A 17,975-nucleotide genomic window follows, 5' to 3' on the forward strand; every position below is an offset into this window, starting at 1 on the left:
CTGCAACTGTTTGCTCTCCTCTGGTGGCCAACTTGCTGAGTTCCTCAGTATTGTGTGTGTATTCCTCACTTAGTATCCCTGTTGACTACCTGCACAGATTCTGATAGATCATAGTCATTAAATCCAACTAGCAGGTCGTTAATTACAGAGATACTAATCCACACTCACTTAGTAATTTGTCCCCGAGTTACTGACTGTCTCTGCAGATGACGAAGGATGTTACAAGACTGATCAGGAGAAAGGGAAGCAAATGGCAGGCATCAGCAACTAGAGTCAAATGAGTCTTGGAGGAATACAGAGAATAAAGGCAGCATGTGGAACACTCGTCTTCATTGGCTGGGGGCAATAGAATATAACATTTGGGATGTTAAGTTGCAACTTTACAGAACACTGGTTAGACTACACTTGGAGTACTACGTGTAGTTTCAGTCGCCACACTATAGGAAGCATATGGTTGCACTGGAAAGAATGTGCCTTCAGGACCTTGCCTGGACTGGGAGACTTAAGTTACGGGGACAGAATAAATAGACGGAGCGCTGACCTAAGAGATATGATGTAAAATACTGAAACAAAACCGATAGGGCATATAATCAGGGTCTTTCTCACAAAACAAGAGGACAGGTTTAAGGTGAGAGCAAGGGATCTGAGCAGAAAGTACATTCTACTTTGGTTGAATGTGTGGTTGAAATCTGGCAGAGGTGGAATCAGATATAATCACTAGGGGCACTTGTTTAGGCAAGGCATAGAAGGATGTGGACACAATGCAGGCAAATGGTATGGAGTGTGTGGACTGATGGGCCTGTTTCTGTGCTAAGTGACTGACAACTCAGCTTCCTACCAATCTCTCAGTAAACCTTTTCGAAACTTCATTCTGGCTGTGTTAATAGAGTCCTCTCAGGCTCTCACAAACTCCATCCTTTTCTCTGCCCGTAACAACCCTGACAAAACCCTTAACAACCCTGAAGACACTTTGTGGTTGCTAATTTAGTGAGTTTCTCAGTAACCACCCCAAATCAGCATTTAAAATTGAAAGTAAACGTACACATTCATCAGCACAATGCAATCCCCATACTGAACAGAAGGAAGGGTGCTGCATTGCTCCAACTATCAGCTCAAATACCAGTGCCACACAAGGGAACACATTTTATTCTTAATCTTAAACCCACCCCTGTGCTAGACAACAAACTAATAGTTTGCCATGCAGATAGTTTTCAACGCAGTAACAGAAGTCAGAGGACGGAGCACGGCTACCTTGGCGCCGGAGGAGAGACGGTGCCACAAGCATTCATAAACGGCGATGGTGGCACACTGCCTTCTATTGGGAGGAAGTATTTCAGATACTGATCAACTACCACAAAATAGGCGCTGTCTGAGGTGCTGAAGAGCTGTCCTGGGGGGCAATTCTGTAACGAGAGTTGACAACACTATAGGGAGCTGCACAAAATGAACAAGACTACTCCAGCCCCTTAATCCCTGTTAGGCATTCCATCACCAGATTTTCCAGGAGATGAGTCTCAAGCACAAATTTCCCTTTTATCCCACAATAATTAAATGCAAACATACACAGTGAAACATTTAAAGGCTCCGTGCAACAACTCAGAGACTGGTTTTACAGCGTCTCCAAGGAGATAGGAGGCAGAGGAGTTATATCGCACCTTGCTGGGCTAAGGGCCATAGTAGCTGAAGGCAGCACTGCCAACAGCACAGCCAGGAATTTTAAGCTGCACAAGGATAAGGGTCAGGGGTACAAGGATTGAAAACAAGGTGAGGAATGTGGTCATGGAGGGATTCAAAAATGAAGGTAAGAATTTTTAAGATCCAGGTCAGACTAGGAACCAAACACGAGGTACTGGGTAAGGATTACATGGGCAGTTCTAAACAAGCTCAAGGTCATGTGGGAGGTCAGCAGCCAGCCAGAGGATTAGAATATACAAGTCATGCATTATTAAAGGCATGGACGTAGTTTTCAACAACAGATGAACAAGGTAGGTATGAACCAAACAACGTTGTGGAGGTGGAAGTAGAGTGTGAATGTATGCGGGATGGTTTTTTGAACCAACATGTCGAGGAACCGACTAGAGAGCAGGCTATTCTGGACTGGGTTTTGAGCAATGAGGAAGGGTTAATTAGCAATCTTGTCGTGAGAGGCCCCTTGGGTAAGAGTGACCATAATATGGTGGAATTCTTCATTAAGATGGAGAGTGACATAGTTAATTCAGAAACAAAGGTTCTGAACTTAAAGAGGGGTAACTTTGAAGGTATGAGACGTGAATTAGCTAAGATAGACTGGCAAATGACACTTAAAGGATTGACGGTGGATATGCAATGGCAAGCATTTAAAGGTTGCATGGATGAACTGCAACAAATGTTCATCCCATTTTGGCAAAAGAATAAATCAAGGAAGGTAGTGCACCCGTGGCTGACAAGAGAAATTAGGGATAGTATCAATTCCAAAGAAGCAGCATACAAATTAGCCAGAGAAAGTGGCTCACCTGAGGACTGGGAGAAATTCAGAGTTCGGCAGAGGAGGACAAAGGGCTTAATTAGGAAGGGGAAAAAAGATTATGAGAGAAAACTGGCAGGCAACATAAAAACGGATTGTAAAAGCTTTTATAGATATGTAAAAAGGAAAAGACTGGTAAAGACAAATGTAGGTCCCCTGCAGACAGAAACAGGTGAATTGATTATGGGGAGCAAGGACATGGCAGACCAATTGAATAATTACTTTGGTTCTGTCTTCACTAAGGAGGACATAAATAATCTTCCAGAAATAGTAGGGGACAGAGGGTCCAGTGAGATGGAGGAACTGAGCGAAATACTTGTTAGTAGGGAAGTGGTGTTAGGTAAAGATAAATCCCCAGGGCCGGATGGTCTGCATCCCAGGGTGCTTAAGGAAGTAGCCCAAGAAATAGTGGATGCATTAGTGATAATTTTTCAAAACTCGTTAGATTCTGGACTAGTTCCTGAGGATTGGAGGGTGGCTAATGTAACTCCACTTTTTAAAAAAGGAGGGAGAGAGAAACCGGGGAATTATAGACCGGTTAGCCTAACGTCGGTGGTGGGGAAACTGCTGGAGTCAGTTATCAAGGATGTGATAACAGCACATTTGGAAAGCGGTGAAATGATCGGACAAAGTCAGCATGGATTTGTGAAAGGAAAATCATGTCTGACGAATCTCATAGAATTTTTTGAGGATGTAACTAGTAGAGTGGATAGGGGAGAACCAGTGGATGTGGTATATTTGGATTTTCAGAAGGCTTTTGACAAGGTCCCACACAGGAGATTAGTGTGCAAACTTAAAGCACACGGTATTGGGGGTAAGGTATTGGTGTGGGTGGAGAGTTGGTTAGCAGACAGGAAGCAAAGAGTGGGAATAAACGGGACCTTTTCAGAATGGCAGGCGGTGACTAGTGGGGTACCGCAAGGCTCAGTGCTGGGACCCCAGTTGTTTACAATATATATTAATGACTTGGATGAGGGAATTAAATGCAGCATCTCCAAGTTTGCGGATGACATGAAGCTGGGTGGCAGTGTTAGCTGTGAGGAGGATGCTAAGAGGATGCAGGGTGACTTGAATAGGTTGGGTGAGTGGGCAAATTCATGGCAGATGCAATTTAATGTGGATAAATGTGAAGTTATCCACTTTGGTGGCAAAAATAGGAAAACAGATTATTATCTGAATGGTGGCCGATTAGGAAAAGGGGAGGTGCAACGTGACCTGGGTGTCATTATACACCAGTCATTGAAAGTGGGCATGCAGGTACAGCAGGCGGTGAAAAAGGCGAATGGTATGCTGGCATTTATAGCGAGAGGATTTGAGTACAGGAGCAAGGAGGTACTACTGCAGTTGTACAAGGCCTTGGTGAGACCACACCTGGAGTATTGTGTGCAGTCTTGGTCCCCTAATCTGAGGAAAGACATCCTTGCCATAGAGGGAGTACAGAGAAGGTTCACCAGATTGATTCCTGGGACGGCAGGACTTTCATATGAAGAAAGACTGGATGAACTGGGCTTGTACTCGTTGGAATTTAGAAGATTGAGGGGGGATCTGATTGAAACGTATAAGATCCTGAAGGGATTGGACAGGCTAGATGCAGGAAGATTGTTCCCGATGTTGGGGAAGTCCAGAACGAGGGGTCACAGTTTGAGGATAGAGGGGAAGCCTTTTAGGACCGAGATTAGGAAAAACTTCACACAGAGAGTGGTGAATCTGTGGAATTCTCTGCCACAGGAAACAGTTGAGGCCAGTTCATTGGCTATATTTAAGAGGGAGTTAGATATGGCCCTTGTGGCTACGGGGGTCAGGGGGTATGGAGGGAAGGCTGGGGCGGTGTTCTGAGTTGGATGATCAGCCATGATCATAATAAATGGCGGTGCAGGCTTGAAGGGCCAAATGGTCTACTCCTGCACCTATTTTCTATGTTTTCTATGAAACAACATGTCCAACACATTCCTCCCAGCTTTATTTCCTGCAGCACCATCCTATCAGAATCAGGTTCATTATCACCGGCATGTGTCGTGAACTTTGTTAACTTAGCAGCAGCAGTTCAATGCAATACATAATATAGAAGAAAAATAAATCAATTACAATATACGTATATTGAATAGATTAAAAATCGTGCAAAAAAGAGAAATAATATGTATTTTAAAAAGTGAGGCAGTGCTCATGGATCCAATATCCATTTAGGAATCAGATGACAAAGGGGAAGAAGCTGTTCCTGAATCACTGATTGTGTGTGCCTTCAGGCTCCTGTACCTCCTACCTGATGGTAACAGTGAGAAAAGCGCATGTCCTGGGTGCTGGAGGTCCTTAATAATGGATGCTGCCTTTCTGAATTTTAAAAGGGAATGTTTAATCTTTACAGAACAAGTTACAAGTTACAGATCACATGTGGTCAACATATTTAAACACCTCTAGTGGTGTGCCTCAGGGTTCAATGTTATTTGTCATATACATTAATGATCCGGATGATGGGGTGGTAAATTGGATTAGTAAGTATGCAGATGATACTAAGATAGGTGGAGTGGTGGATAATGAAGTAGGTTTTCAAAGCTTTCAGAGAGATTTAGGCCAGTTAGAAGAGTGGGCTGAAAGATGGCAGATGGAGTTTAATGCTGAAAAATGTAAGGTGCTACAGTTTGGTAGGACTAATCAAAATAGGACATACATGGTAGGGCAATGAAGAATGCAGTAGAACAGAGGGATCTAGGAATAATGGTGTATAGTTCCCTGAAGGTGGAATCTCATGTGGATAGGGTGGTGAAGAAAGCTTTTGGTATGCTGGCCTCTATAAATCAGAACATTGAGTATAGGAGTTGGGATGTAATGTTGAAATTGTACAAGGCATTGGTGAGGCCAAATGTGGAGTATTGTGTACAGTTTTGGTCACCGAATTATAGGAAAGATGTCAACAAAATAGAGAGAGTACTGAGAAGGTTTACTCGAATGTTACCTGGGTTTCATCTCCTAAGTTACAGAGAAAGGTTGAACAAGTTGGGTCTTTATTCTTTGGAACGTAGAAGGTTGAGGGGGGACTTGATAGAGGTATTTAAAATTATGAGGGGGATAGATAGAGTTGACATGAATAGGCTTTTCCAATTGAGAGTGGGGGAGATTCAAACAAGAGGACATGAGTTGAGAGTTAAAGGGCAAAAGTTTAGGGGTAACATGAGGGGGAACTTCTTTACTCAGAGAGTGGTAGCTGTGCGGAACGAGCTTCCAGCAGAAGTGGTTGAGGCAGGTTCGATGTTGTCATTTAAAGTTAAATTGGATAGCTATATGGGCAGGAAAGGAATGGAGGGTTATGGGCTGAGTGCAGGTCGGTGGGACTAGGTGAGAGTAAGAGTTCAGCATGGACTAGGAGGGCCGAGATGGCCTGTTTCCGTGCTGTAATTGTTATATGGTTATATATAAAGCGATGTCCATCTGCTGGGGGGAGGATGGACGAAACACTTGGGCCACAACATGCAGCAACAGCCACTTACCCGTGGTGCAGTAAGGTGCCTAGCAAAATTGAAGAAATAATATTCAAAGGGATCTTGTCACATAGGTTAAGGATGAAATCAAAGTTTACTTTTCAAAAGATAAAGGCCCAATATCAGAGCTTTTCCATTACAAGTTCTATTATTATTAATCTTTTTATTATTTTGAATATACATCAGTAACAATATAAACCGAGATTGAGACATTGTCAAAATCATAGATATTGTTAAACTGGTATAAAATACAATAAAAAAATGAAAACAACAGTTCTCCTCGTATCAGTTTATGAAGAGAAAAAAACAATTGGTCTCAAATGGAAAGAAAAAAAAACAACTACACTATAGAAAAAAAACAGAAAAAAGACTGGGCAGCCCATTTGGAGGATACAACCAAAAAACAGAAAGACTTTCTGATCAAATCTAAAACTTTGAAAAAACTTTGAAAGAAAGAGTAATAAATCAGTTTAAATGAAAATATTAGATAAAAGGTCGCCAGATTTGCTCAAATTTAAAGGATGTATCAAATGTCCGACTACTTATTTTCTCTAAACTTAAACAGGACATAATGGAGGAGAGCCAATAAAAGACCACAGGTGGATTAGAATCCTCCCACATCAATAAAACGGCTCTAGCGGAAACAGGAATATCTCCTGCTTCCGATGGGATAATCCCAAAAATTGCCATAAGCAAATGAGGTTGTAGATCCAGATCCAAAACTTTGGATAGTATTTTAAAAACATCTCTCCAGAAGTTATCTAACTTTATACAAGACCAATACATCCGAGTTAAAGTGGCCAGCTCAGTATTACATCTGTCACAAATAGGATTGATATTGGAGAAAATATGCACTAGTTTATCCTTTGACTTCTGGGCCGGTGCACTACCTTGAACTGTATCAAGGAATGATAGGCACAAATAGATGAGTTGTTAAACAAATGAAAAATTTCACTCCATTGATTATTTGAAAAAGATGCCAGTTCATGCCTTTGTGATAATTCAGAACTTTTACACAGTACAAGAAACTCCACTATGGTTGGTCCCAAGTCCCACTGAGAAAGGAGGGAGGTTGCACATGGGGCTGGCACCCCACCCTGTAAAATCCCAGTGCTACAGAAATGCCAACAGAAGCTCCGAAGACCACATCCCTGGATTTTTGATGGACTATACCTGGAGACTGACATAGTACAGATGAATGTGATGAGCTGCTGTTGGCAGCCTCTACTCCAGTTGGGGTGATGGGTTAAAGTATTTGTACAGGGGCACCATGATTTTCTTACAGCACAAATCTGGTGGCTCTGCCAAGCCAGCTCAAGCCGTCTTTAAATAAGCAGAAAATCCATGTTTTTTGTAACAATGCAGCAGGTACAGTAGGAGGGGGGGACACAGCAGGTACAGTAGGAGGGGGGAGGCAGCAGGTACAGTAGGAGGGGGAGGCAGCAGGTACAGCAAGAGGGGGGCACGCAGCAGGTACAGCAAGAGGGGGGCACGCAGCAGGTACAGCAAGAGGGGGGCACGCAGCAGGTACAGCAAGAGGGGGGCACGCGGCAGGTACAGCAAGAGGGGGGCACGCGGCAGGTACAGCAGGAGGGGGCACGCGGCAGGTACAGCAGGAGGGGGCACGCGGCAGGTACAGCAGGAGGGGGCACGCGGCAGGTACAGCAGGAGGGGGGACGCGGCAGGCACAGTAGGAGGGGGGACGCGGCAGGCACAGTAGGAGGGGGCACGCGGCAGGTACAGTAGGAGGGGGCACGCGGCAGGTACAGTAGGAGGGGGCACGCGGCAGGCACAGTAGGAGGGGGCACGCGGCAGGCACAGTAGGAGGGGGCACGCGGCAGGCACAGTAGGAGGGGGCACGCGGCAGGCACAGTAGGAGGGGGCACGCGGCAGGCACAGTAGGAGGGGGCACGCGGCAGGCACAGCAGGAGGGGGCACGCGGCAGGCACAGCAGGAGGGGGCACGCGGCAGGCACAGTAGGAGGGGGCACGCGGCAGGCACAGTAGGAGGGGGGGACGCGGCAGGTACAGTAGGAGGGGGACGCGGCAGGTACAGTAGGAGGGGGCACGCGGCAGGCACAGTAGGAGGGGGGACGCGGCAGGTACAGTAGGAGGGGGGACGCGGCAGGTACAGCAGGAGGGGGCACGCGGCAGGTACAGTAGGAGGGGGCACGCGGCAGGTACAGTAGGAGGGGGCACGCGGCAGGTACAGTAGGAGGGGGCACGCAGCAGGTACAGTAGGAGGGGGCACGCAGCAGGTACAGTAGGAGGGGGCACGCAGCAGGTACAGCAGGAGGGGGGACGCAGCAGGTACAGTAGGAGGGGGGACGCAGCAGGTACAGTAGGAGGAGGGGACGCAGCAGGTACAGTAGGAGGGGGGACGCAGCAGGTACAGTAGGAGGGGGGACGCAGCAGGTACAGTAGGAGGGGGGGACGCGGCAGGTACAGTAGGAGGGGGGACGCGGCAGGTACAGTAGGAGGGGGGACGCAGCAGGTAGAGTAGGAGGGGGGAGGCAGCAGGTACAGTAGGAGGGGGGACGCAGCAGGTAGAGTAGGAGGGGGGGGGGGCAAGCAGCAGGTACAGTAGGTGCCTGGAATCTTTTACAGTCAGACCCCAGATAGCACTGATTCTTTACAACACGGTTATTCAATTCTTTATTGAATGACAAAAATTCATTCTAAACAACTTCCAAGAGCGGCCCCCATTACAGTAAACATTCAATCAGCCAATGAGAGTGCATTACATACATTCTGAGCCAATCTCGAATTAGTTCTGCCTCCCTTGCATCTATAAACGCTCTTGCACCTGAAACCCCGCTGGTTTCCTTGGCTCTGTAAGTCTAGGGAAGTCACTTTCCGGTCCCACAAATCCTGTGAGATTGAGACGGCTCTCCCACCTCAAACCCCAGTTTGTGGGGATGCTGTGTCACTTGCTGCCCTGTTACAACTCAGTGCCAAGAAACAACAGACAGTACACTGCATACGACTAAAGGAATTATATTTATGAATTTTACTTAAAGGGTTAGGAAAGAAAAAAAAAAGCAAAAAGGGCCCATTTAAGTAAACAGTCAAATGTGCACAAGTTGGAGATCATCTTGAACTTCTGTCACTCACTCGCCGGGCCCTCGGTCTGTGTGAAAGCTCACACCACCTTCTGAACATCTCTCACAACCTATCTCCAACAAACGGATCTCTCACAGGGTCGTATCCTACAACCGGCTCTCCCCAGCAGCTTCCCTCTTCATCTCCTGTTGAACAAAAAGCTCCAGGACCAACCTTAGTGTCCCTCACCAAGAAAACCTCCCGCCAGTTCCACCATCCTAATTGGATGGTGCACTTTCCTCGTCATCAACGATAACCCAAACAGGCTGACAGCAGAACAGACTGCTCTTACAGAGCTGTTAAATGAAATACCTACAGCATCACAGTAAAGATGTGAACCAGGGCATTACACACCCTTGGCAACTTCCTCCATTTTTTTCATCCATAATGTCTGGAAAACAGTCTGCAACTTCCATTCAGGGTAGTACATCTCAGATGTCTAAGAAAAGCATTAGCGTGGTTGTGAGACTGCAAGTGATACACCGTTTGGAAGCTGGTGAGCGTCAGGTTGATATTGGCGCCTCTTTGAAGTCCACAATGAGAACAATTATTAAAAAAATGCATACAAGATAAAAGCTTCTGCAATGACAACCTCAAAATTATCAATAACGAAGGTGACTCATTCAAGGAGACATTTGCTTCAAAAAAAAAACGAAAATAGACTAAACATATGGGTGGGTGACCGAACAACAAAACATGTCCTAAGCCAACTGTTGATAATGGAAGAGACAACAAGCATCTTCAATCATTTTCAAGAGGAGGAAGAAACGTCCGTAACATTCACAATCGGCAGAGGTTGGTTTGATAGGTTTAAACAGCGCTGTAACCTCCATAGCGTACGTATCTTTGGTGAAGTGGCTGGTGCAAGGACTTTCCTGCAACAGTGAAGGCCATACTTGAAAAGGATGATTATCCTGCTGAGCTCATCTTCAGCGTGGATGAAACGGGTCTATTTTCGGAAAAGAATGCTTTCTCGTACTCCCATCTCCCGAGAAGAAACGTGCATCTGGGTTCAAGGCCACAAAGGACCGGTTAGCTCTCTTGCTGGAAGGCAGTGCTAAGGGTGACTACGTTAAAGCCCATGATTGCGTGTCACTCCGAAACACCACGAGCAACGAAAGACATTTTAAAGTCAAGTCTATCAGTGATTTGGAAATCAAACAAGAAAGCCTGGGTGACAATTGATGTTTTCCTAAGTTGGCTTGTTTCCAATTTGTACAATTGTACTCCAGGGAGCACAAAGAGCAGAATCAAATATTGCTGTGATGATTGTATGCTCTAGTATCAATTGTTTGGCGACAATGAAGTATAAAGTGTTTTTGTCCAGCAGTGAAGTGGCTGTGAGGAGCATGACCTTGAACTGAAAAGCATTCTTGGTGCTTGATAACGCTCCAGGCCACCCTGAGAATTGTGACATGCTTCAGACATGCATTCCTATAGAAGTGGTTTACCTTCCACCCCAACACCACTTCATTACTCCAACCAATGGATCGAGGAGTGATATTGAATTTTAAAGCCGACTACCTTCGCCGCACAATCAAACAACTTGTAGAGGAAACAAAACAATCCGTCAGAAAAACTAGTGTCATGAAAGCTGTAGACGATATCAGAGCAGCCTGGGATGAAGCAACTTCAAACTGCATGAACAGAGTGTGGAAGAAGCCAAGGCGAAAAGCATGCAACAACATCCCAGAACCAGTCATCCAGAACATCGTTGAACTGGCCAATGAAGCAGGATTAGAGGACGTTAATTATGGCAAGGTTGAAAAGTTATTGCATCCTCTAAATGAGAGCCTTAATAACAAAGAGCTTTGAGAACTGGTAGAGCAACTCGTCCTGGGTGAGTCTGAGGACACGAATGGAGAAGAAGAAACACCAGCAAGAAACCTCACCACAAAATTCCACAGCACTAGCATGACCACAATCACACAAGTTCATCGATAATGACGCTGAATGGGAGTAAAACAATAAGATCATGATTTCCTGCTACCGGGAACGGCTTCACCAGGGGAAACTGAAGAAAAGGCAGACAAATCTCAATGCCGACTTGAAGAAGTCAAAGTTAGAGGACCCGCAGCCTGCTCCTCCCCTCCCCTCCACCACCACCTGCGTGGCTCTGACTCATGGTGCCTCACCTCCGAGGAAGCGTTTCGTGGGGTGAGTTATCTGAAGGGCACGGCTAGCCTGTCTGGTTTATCGCTACAGTGTTGAGTGTTACTGGTGACAACCCAAGTTTCATGCATTCCCACAGGACCCAAGAGAGCAGTTTCTACTGTCAGTATCAGAACAACAAATTAGTATCTGTGGTTTGACTGTGGGTTTCCCTCACTCACAGCTCAAGGTCCTGAAATGTCCATCCTTAATGCTTGATTACACCCTATTGTTAAATACACCAACACCCAAATTGTTCACATTTTTAAGCACAATTAATATAATCTGTACCTGTTATTTTCCTTCAGATTTGCCTTGGAGTAAGAAGATACGTGCAAATTATTAACTGAGACTTTACAGATGGAAGATGCAGCAAGTAAACAGTGAATGCTTAATCCCATTTCCAGCCACTACTGGATTAAAAAAAGGAATTCAAACCTTAAAATGTAAACATCTGTGATAAACTTTTTGCAAATAACAGCTTGGATACCACCAGTTGAGGTGCTGGGACTGGCTATGGACACTAAGAAGCAGCAGTGAATAAGCAGGGAAAGCAGCACTCAGATGTACAAGACAGAGGATACTGAGGGAGAGACTGAGACTGGGACTGGCCATTCCCGACAGCGGAAACTGTAGCTTGTTGTGATACAGTGGGGAATCGGGCAGGACACCTTCTTGGAGTGATGCCTTCACAGGACCCTGGGAAACAGAGAAACACAGACTTAGATTAGAAACCATTTCAGATCAGTTAAGATTTGACGCTACATTCTTTACACCAAATTTTTTTTTTAGGTTATTGCTGCCTTGGCTCCAAGGCCACATCCCCAGCACCCCTCCTTTTCAGCCATTAGATTAGAAACTAAACAATTCAGATTTATGGTGCACAGTGAAAGAAAACAGGAACTAAATTCAAAACAGTGACAAATAATTGCAAAATAATATTCAAATCTACTTAAAGCTACAAATAACATTAATTACTGTAAAGATTATTTGATCCACAATTTTAGAGCGTACATTAGTCCAACTATTCACCAGTTCTTTGCTTCATCACCTTTCAATGAGATGGATGGGCTTGGTGCAGTGATATCAGCATCTCAACATCACTCAGGAGTTTCAGATCCTCACATTCAGTAACTTAGTTGTCTCATTGTTTTGAAACAAGTTGAGCGACTGCACCAAAACTGCACTGTATGGTGTTGCAAAGGCAATAAAGAACATCTCAACCTTTTTCCACGGTGAGGACAGCATTCAGATTTCTTTCTGCAACCAAGTCTTGATAAGATTTTTTGAACTTTGGCTTCAGCTCAAGTCTCTTTGTAGGGAGATCAGTTCTTTCCCCATCACTTCCTGTCAATTCCTCATTACGAGTGTTGAGGAATAGATTTATTACCCCATCTTGAATTTGGATCCAGAGAAGATCTCAAAATCTTTGACATGTCTTTATGCAGTTCACCCAGGTGGGCAAAGTATACCTGAAGATCATCTGGCATTCTTTCCTTCTCTTCCAACTCTGAGGCTTGGAAATCAGAAAAGGTCGCACTTAAATAGGGTTCACTTAGACAGAAATGTGGAGATGACGGATTTGATTTTGACAAGATTCACATCATTTCCTTGCAATTGGAGACCGATTTCATTAAAGTTTTCCCCTACTATGCAAAAATCTATCCAACCTTGTCTTAAATGTATCTACTGAGGAAGCCTCCACTGTTTCATTAAGTACAGAATTCCACAGATTCACCACTCTCTGGGAAAAGCAGTTCCTCATCTCCATCCTAAATCTACTCCCCTAAATCTTGAGGCCATGTCCCCTAGTTCTAGTCTCACCTACCAGTGGAAACAACTTTCCTGCCTCTATCTTATCTATCCCTTTCATAACTTTATATGTTTCTATAAGACCTCCTCTAATTCTTCTGAATTCCAATGAGTACAGTCCCAGGCGATTCAATCTCTCCCCATACTCTAACCCCACATCTCTGGAATCAACTTGGTGAACTTCCTGTGCACTATCTCCAAAGCCAGTATATCCTTCAAATAAGGAGACCAGAACTGCACACAGTACTCCAGGTGCGGCCTCACCAGTACCCTGTACAGTTGCAACATAAACTTCCTGCTCTTAAATTCAATCCCTCTAGCAATGAAGGCTAACATTCTATTTGCCTTTTTGATAGCCTGCTGCACCGGCAAACTAATCTTTTGTGATTCATGCACAAGCACTCCCAGTCCCTCTGCACAGCAGCATGCTGCAATTATTTTTTACCATTTAAGTAGTAATCTGCTCTTCCATTTTTCCTTCCAAGTGGATGACCTCACTTTTACCAACATTGTACTCCATCTGTCAGAACCCTGCCCACTCCCTTAACCTATCTATATCCCTCTGTGGACTTTTCATATCTTCTGCACAATTTGCTTTTCCACTCAATTCAGTGTTATCGAACATAGATACACTACACTTGGTCCCCTCTTCCAGGTCGTTAACGTATATCGTGAACAGTTGCGGGTCCAGCACCGACCCCTACGGCACACCGCTCACCACTGATTGCCAACCAGAGTAACACCCATGTAACCCAACTCTCTGCTTGCTATTTCTCTATCCATGCTAACACATCGCCCCCAACTCTTTGTATCCTTATCTTACGGATAAGCCTTTTACGTGGCACCTTATCAAATGCTTTCTGGAAATCCAAGCGAAGAACGTCATCTGTTCCCCTCTATCCACTGCGGTCGTTATATCCTCAAAGGACTCCAGTGTTTATCGCACAGGACACATCCTCAGACATTTCATTGACTCATCTTTGAACAGAGCTGTCGCTGAGTGGAATGTCTGTATCTGGCTGGTTTCATTGCCTCATGGTTGCTGTCGGTTAAAACATAGAAAACCTACAGCACAATACAGGCCCTTTGGCCCACAAAGCTGTGCTGAACATGTCCTTAACTTAGAAATTACCTAGGGTTACCCACAGCCCTCTATTGTTCTAAGCTCCATGTATCTGTCCAGGAGTCTCTTAAAAGAGCCTATTGTATCCGCCTCCACCATCATCGCCAGCAGCCCATTCCACACACTCACCACTCTCTACGTAAAAAACTTACCCCTGACATCTCCTCTGTACTTACTGCCAAGCACTTTAAAACTGTGCCCTCTCGTGCTAGCCATTTCAGCCCTGGGAAAAAGCCTCTGACTATCCACACAATCAATGCCTCTCATCATCTTATAGACCTCAATCAGGTCACCTCTCATCCTCCGTCGCTCCAAGGAGAAAAGGCCCAGTTCACTCAACCTATTCTCATAAGGAATGCTTCCCAATCCAGGCCACATCCTTATAAATCTCCTCTGCACCCTTTCTACGGTTTCCACATTCTTCCTGAAGTGAGGCGACCAGAACTGAGCACAGTACTCCAAGTGGGGTCTGACCAGGGTCCTATAGCTGCAACATTACCTCTCAGCTCCTAAACTCAATCCCACGGTTGATGAAGGCCAATGCACTGTATGCTTTCTTAATCACAGAGTCAACCTGCGTAGCAGCTTTGAGTGTCCTATGGACTCGGACCCCAAGATCCCTCTGCTCCTCCACATTGCCAACAGTCTTACCATTAATACTATATTCTGCCATCATATCTGACCTACCAAAATGAACCACCTCACATTTATCTGGTTGAACTCCATCTGCCACTTCTCAGCCCAGTTTTGCAAACTATCAGTGTCCTGCTGTAATCTCTGACAGCCCTCCACACTATCCACAACACCCCCAACCTTCGTGTCACCATGGTTGGTTGCTGCTGGTAAAATCCATATTTCAGATACCCCACCCCAAACTTTTTCATTTGGTCTGCTCTGTCTTCTTTGTTATGGATTATCCATCACGGTCAATCGCCTGTTGTTTAACTCCAACCTTAAGCACTGCGATCAATAAAGGGGAAACTTATGACATCAACATAGCTCAGACAAAACCTGACTCTCTGCTTTAAGGTACATAAAGTGCCAGATTCTGAACTTCACCCCGTTGAACACCATACCCTAGTTGACATGAATTGTGTCACAGCGTGATCAGAGTATGGCAATTGTACCAGCTAACACTGTGCTACAGTAGTGAACAGCAAGAATGCACAGACCTAGCCCAGATTCATTTCTTCAGTTCAGTCTTCTCTTGATATGCCAAATACACAAGTGTCCTTGCTTTTCAAGAACTATAATGTGCTTTGAGCAAAATCTAAGAATGAGGGTTAGCTAGAGATGAGGTGATTACTTGATCATTGTAATCAATTATGAGGCACTGAGGATCAAAAACCTGTAATAAGTAATTAAATTCTGAATTAAGCCTGTAATCCCTCATCTGCCCCTTTTGCTATTGAGCAGGGGAGGGGAGAGCCCCTTTAGAAACTCCCACTGCCCCTAGGGGTGGCGTAGCACTATATCGCCCACTTTGGAAACCACTACTCTATACAACCTTGTCACCATGACACCAACCGCATAATATATTATACACATAAATGGATAAAGATGACAAACAGAAGGTACAGAAGCCTGAAGTCCCACACCACCAGATTTAAGAACAGCAACTTCCCAAACATTCAGTTCTTAAACCAACCCAGTACAACTCTAGTTTAGCAACGTTAATGACCACTTTGAAATAGACCGCTCTAATTATATTCCTGCTTGTAAAAATAATGTGCTGTTTTCTTGTGAATACTACCTATATGAAGCCATATAACTGTGATGCTACTGTGGGCAAGTTTTTCATTGCACCTGTGCATATGAAAATAAACTCAACTTTGATATATCTGGATATGATGAAGGTTGAAACACGACAGCTTTAGTAAAAGCTTTTGCTCGGACACAGTCTAAGCCCCTTGTGAGACCACTGCAGGAGGCTGCAAGACAGCATCCAAGCAAGTCGAAAGCCAAGCTGCTGGAAAATGTATTTTATGCTCCTGCACTGTTTATGCTTTGGATGAAGTGCTCAGCACTTGTCCATTTTATAATTGATAGTCAACGTCATTTTGGAGAGATTGGGAGCTCAGAACTGTGAGAATTCCATGTAGAAATAACAGTTGTCAAGTCTGTTTCAGGAATAACTGATGACAGAGCTGACACAAAGTATAACAAAAACTAGAGAATAATAAAACAGTATATTGGGAATGATAATAACACATCATTCCTGTGCACACCCTTTGTTATCCATCATCTTTCAGCTGTCTTCACTTCTTATATTCTTCAAACCCTCTCACCCTCCCTCATCATGTTCTCTAGCATTTATTATTTATCTCCATGCTGAAAAGTCATCAGGATGAAACATTAATCCCGTTTTCCCTTCATGGATGCTGTCTGCCTTGCCAAGTATTTTCTGTTTAATCACCCGACTGATCTGTGCTGAGGGGTTACCTTACAAGGGAAGACTGAGCAAAATTGGTGTTTACTCTTTAAAGCTCAGAAAATCAAGTGATCTCAATGAAAGATGAAAACTCAAAAGTGAACACGAAGATGCTGTTCGTGGTGGGGGATCCTAGAATAGGAGTCAGAGTCTTTGGATGACGGGTCAGCCAATTAAAACTGAGATGAGGAATTTCTTTTCTCAGAAGATTGTGAACCTTTGGAACTCCCTACCCAGAGATCTGTAGATGTAGTCATTATATTCATACAAGAGTCAGGTTTACGAGCCACAACAGATCAAAGGTCAACAAAGAAAACAGCCAAGACTAAACATCAAACCAGCTCATGTTTTGAGTTAACTCACAGTCCTATCACTTGGGTGATCTGGGCTCCCGTTTTATTCAGTAATGTACCAAGGTTGGAAGGGTTTGCCTAACAAAATTCTAATTAATATTACTGATCTGGAAAGTTTAAAATAAGGTCCGTCACAGCAGAATCACAAAATCCTGGGTTGAGAATACGTTCATACCTACAGGCATGTGGCTCTGATCTAAACTGCAGAACAGATCACCGTTAACAGAAAGGCTTTAACTTGTACAGCCAGTCGATGGTCAACCCAAAGTGGCAATTGCTCCTATGCACTATCCTTCACAAACTTTTGAAAAAGCTTGGCAAGTGATGTGGGAGCCTTGTAAAATAGCTGAAAAAGTGATAGCACAGTCTGGCTTCTTAGGAAAACGCACAACACGCTGGAGGAACTCAGCAGGTCGGGCAGCGTCCGTGGAAACGAACAGTCAACGTTTCAGGTCGAGACCCTTCGGCAGGACTCGGCCCGAAACATTGACTGTTCGTTTCCACGGACGCTGCCCGACCTGCTGAGTTCCTCCAGCATGTTGTGACTGTTGCTTTGACCCCAGCATCTGCAGAGTATTTTGTGTTTATGTTTGGCTTCTTAGGAAACCTCTCTAGATGGTAGACGATGGATTGGCTTCTGCCGATTTCAATTCTGTGGGTTTGGGGTGTAAATAAAGCCAAGAGGGTCTGCAGATGTTACCACAGAAGCCAGGAGTTGCTGGATGGGTTGGGGGAGGAGAGAGCAAGAGTAAGAGGGATATTTATGACATGAAGTGCTCTGTCATTTACATCGGGTTTCTGTGTACTCCCAATGCACAGATTCTAGATTCTAAATAGTGAAAAGTCACCTGTGTGCACACGTTCAATTGCATCACAAGGGTCCGACCACATCGGCTGAGTCCTACAGTTGGAAGCAGTTTTGTTCAGTTCTCCCTTTTTGACAGATCAATTCTTGGGTCAAGGATTTGGCCCGGCAAGGCCACCATAAGCTACTCAAGTGATCTGACCTGAATACCCATCATCCCTGT

At 44.7% G+C, this 17,975-nt stretch overlaps 1 protein-coding gene across 2 annotated transcripts in view; it reads right to left on the minus strand.

The window, feature by feature from the left end:
* The window catches only part of smpd4 (sphingomyelin phosphodiesterase 4), an 84,511-nt gene that overhangs the window by 58,356 nt on the left and 8,180 nt on the right, over positions 1-17,975 (minus strand). For both annotated transcript variants that reach the window (XM_072243587.1, XM_072243586.1), the window contains exons 5-7: positions 11,813-11,927; positions 5,986-6,038; positions 1,252-1,403 (exon numbers count right to left, since the gene is read on the minus strand). In XM_072243587.1, coding sequence (XP_072099688.1) covers positions 1,252-1,403; positions 5,986-6,038; positions 11,813-11,927 — 320 coding nt within the window. The remainder of the gene's footprint in view (positions 1-1,251; positions 1,404-5,985; positions 6,039-11,812; positions 11,928-17,975) is intronic.

This window comes from Mobula birostris, chromosome 25, assembly GCF_030028105.1.
Source record: "Mobula birostris isolate sMobBir1 chromosome 25, sMobBir1.hap1, whole genome shotgun sequence".
Classification (NCBI taxonomy): Eukaryota; Metazoa; Chordata; class Chondrichthyes; order Myliobatiformes; family Myliobatidae; genus Mobula; species Mobula birostris.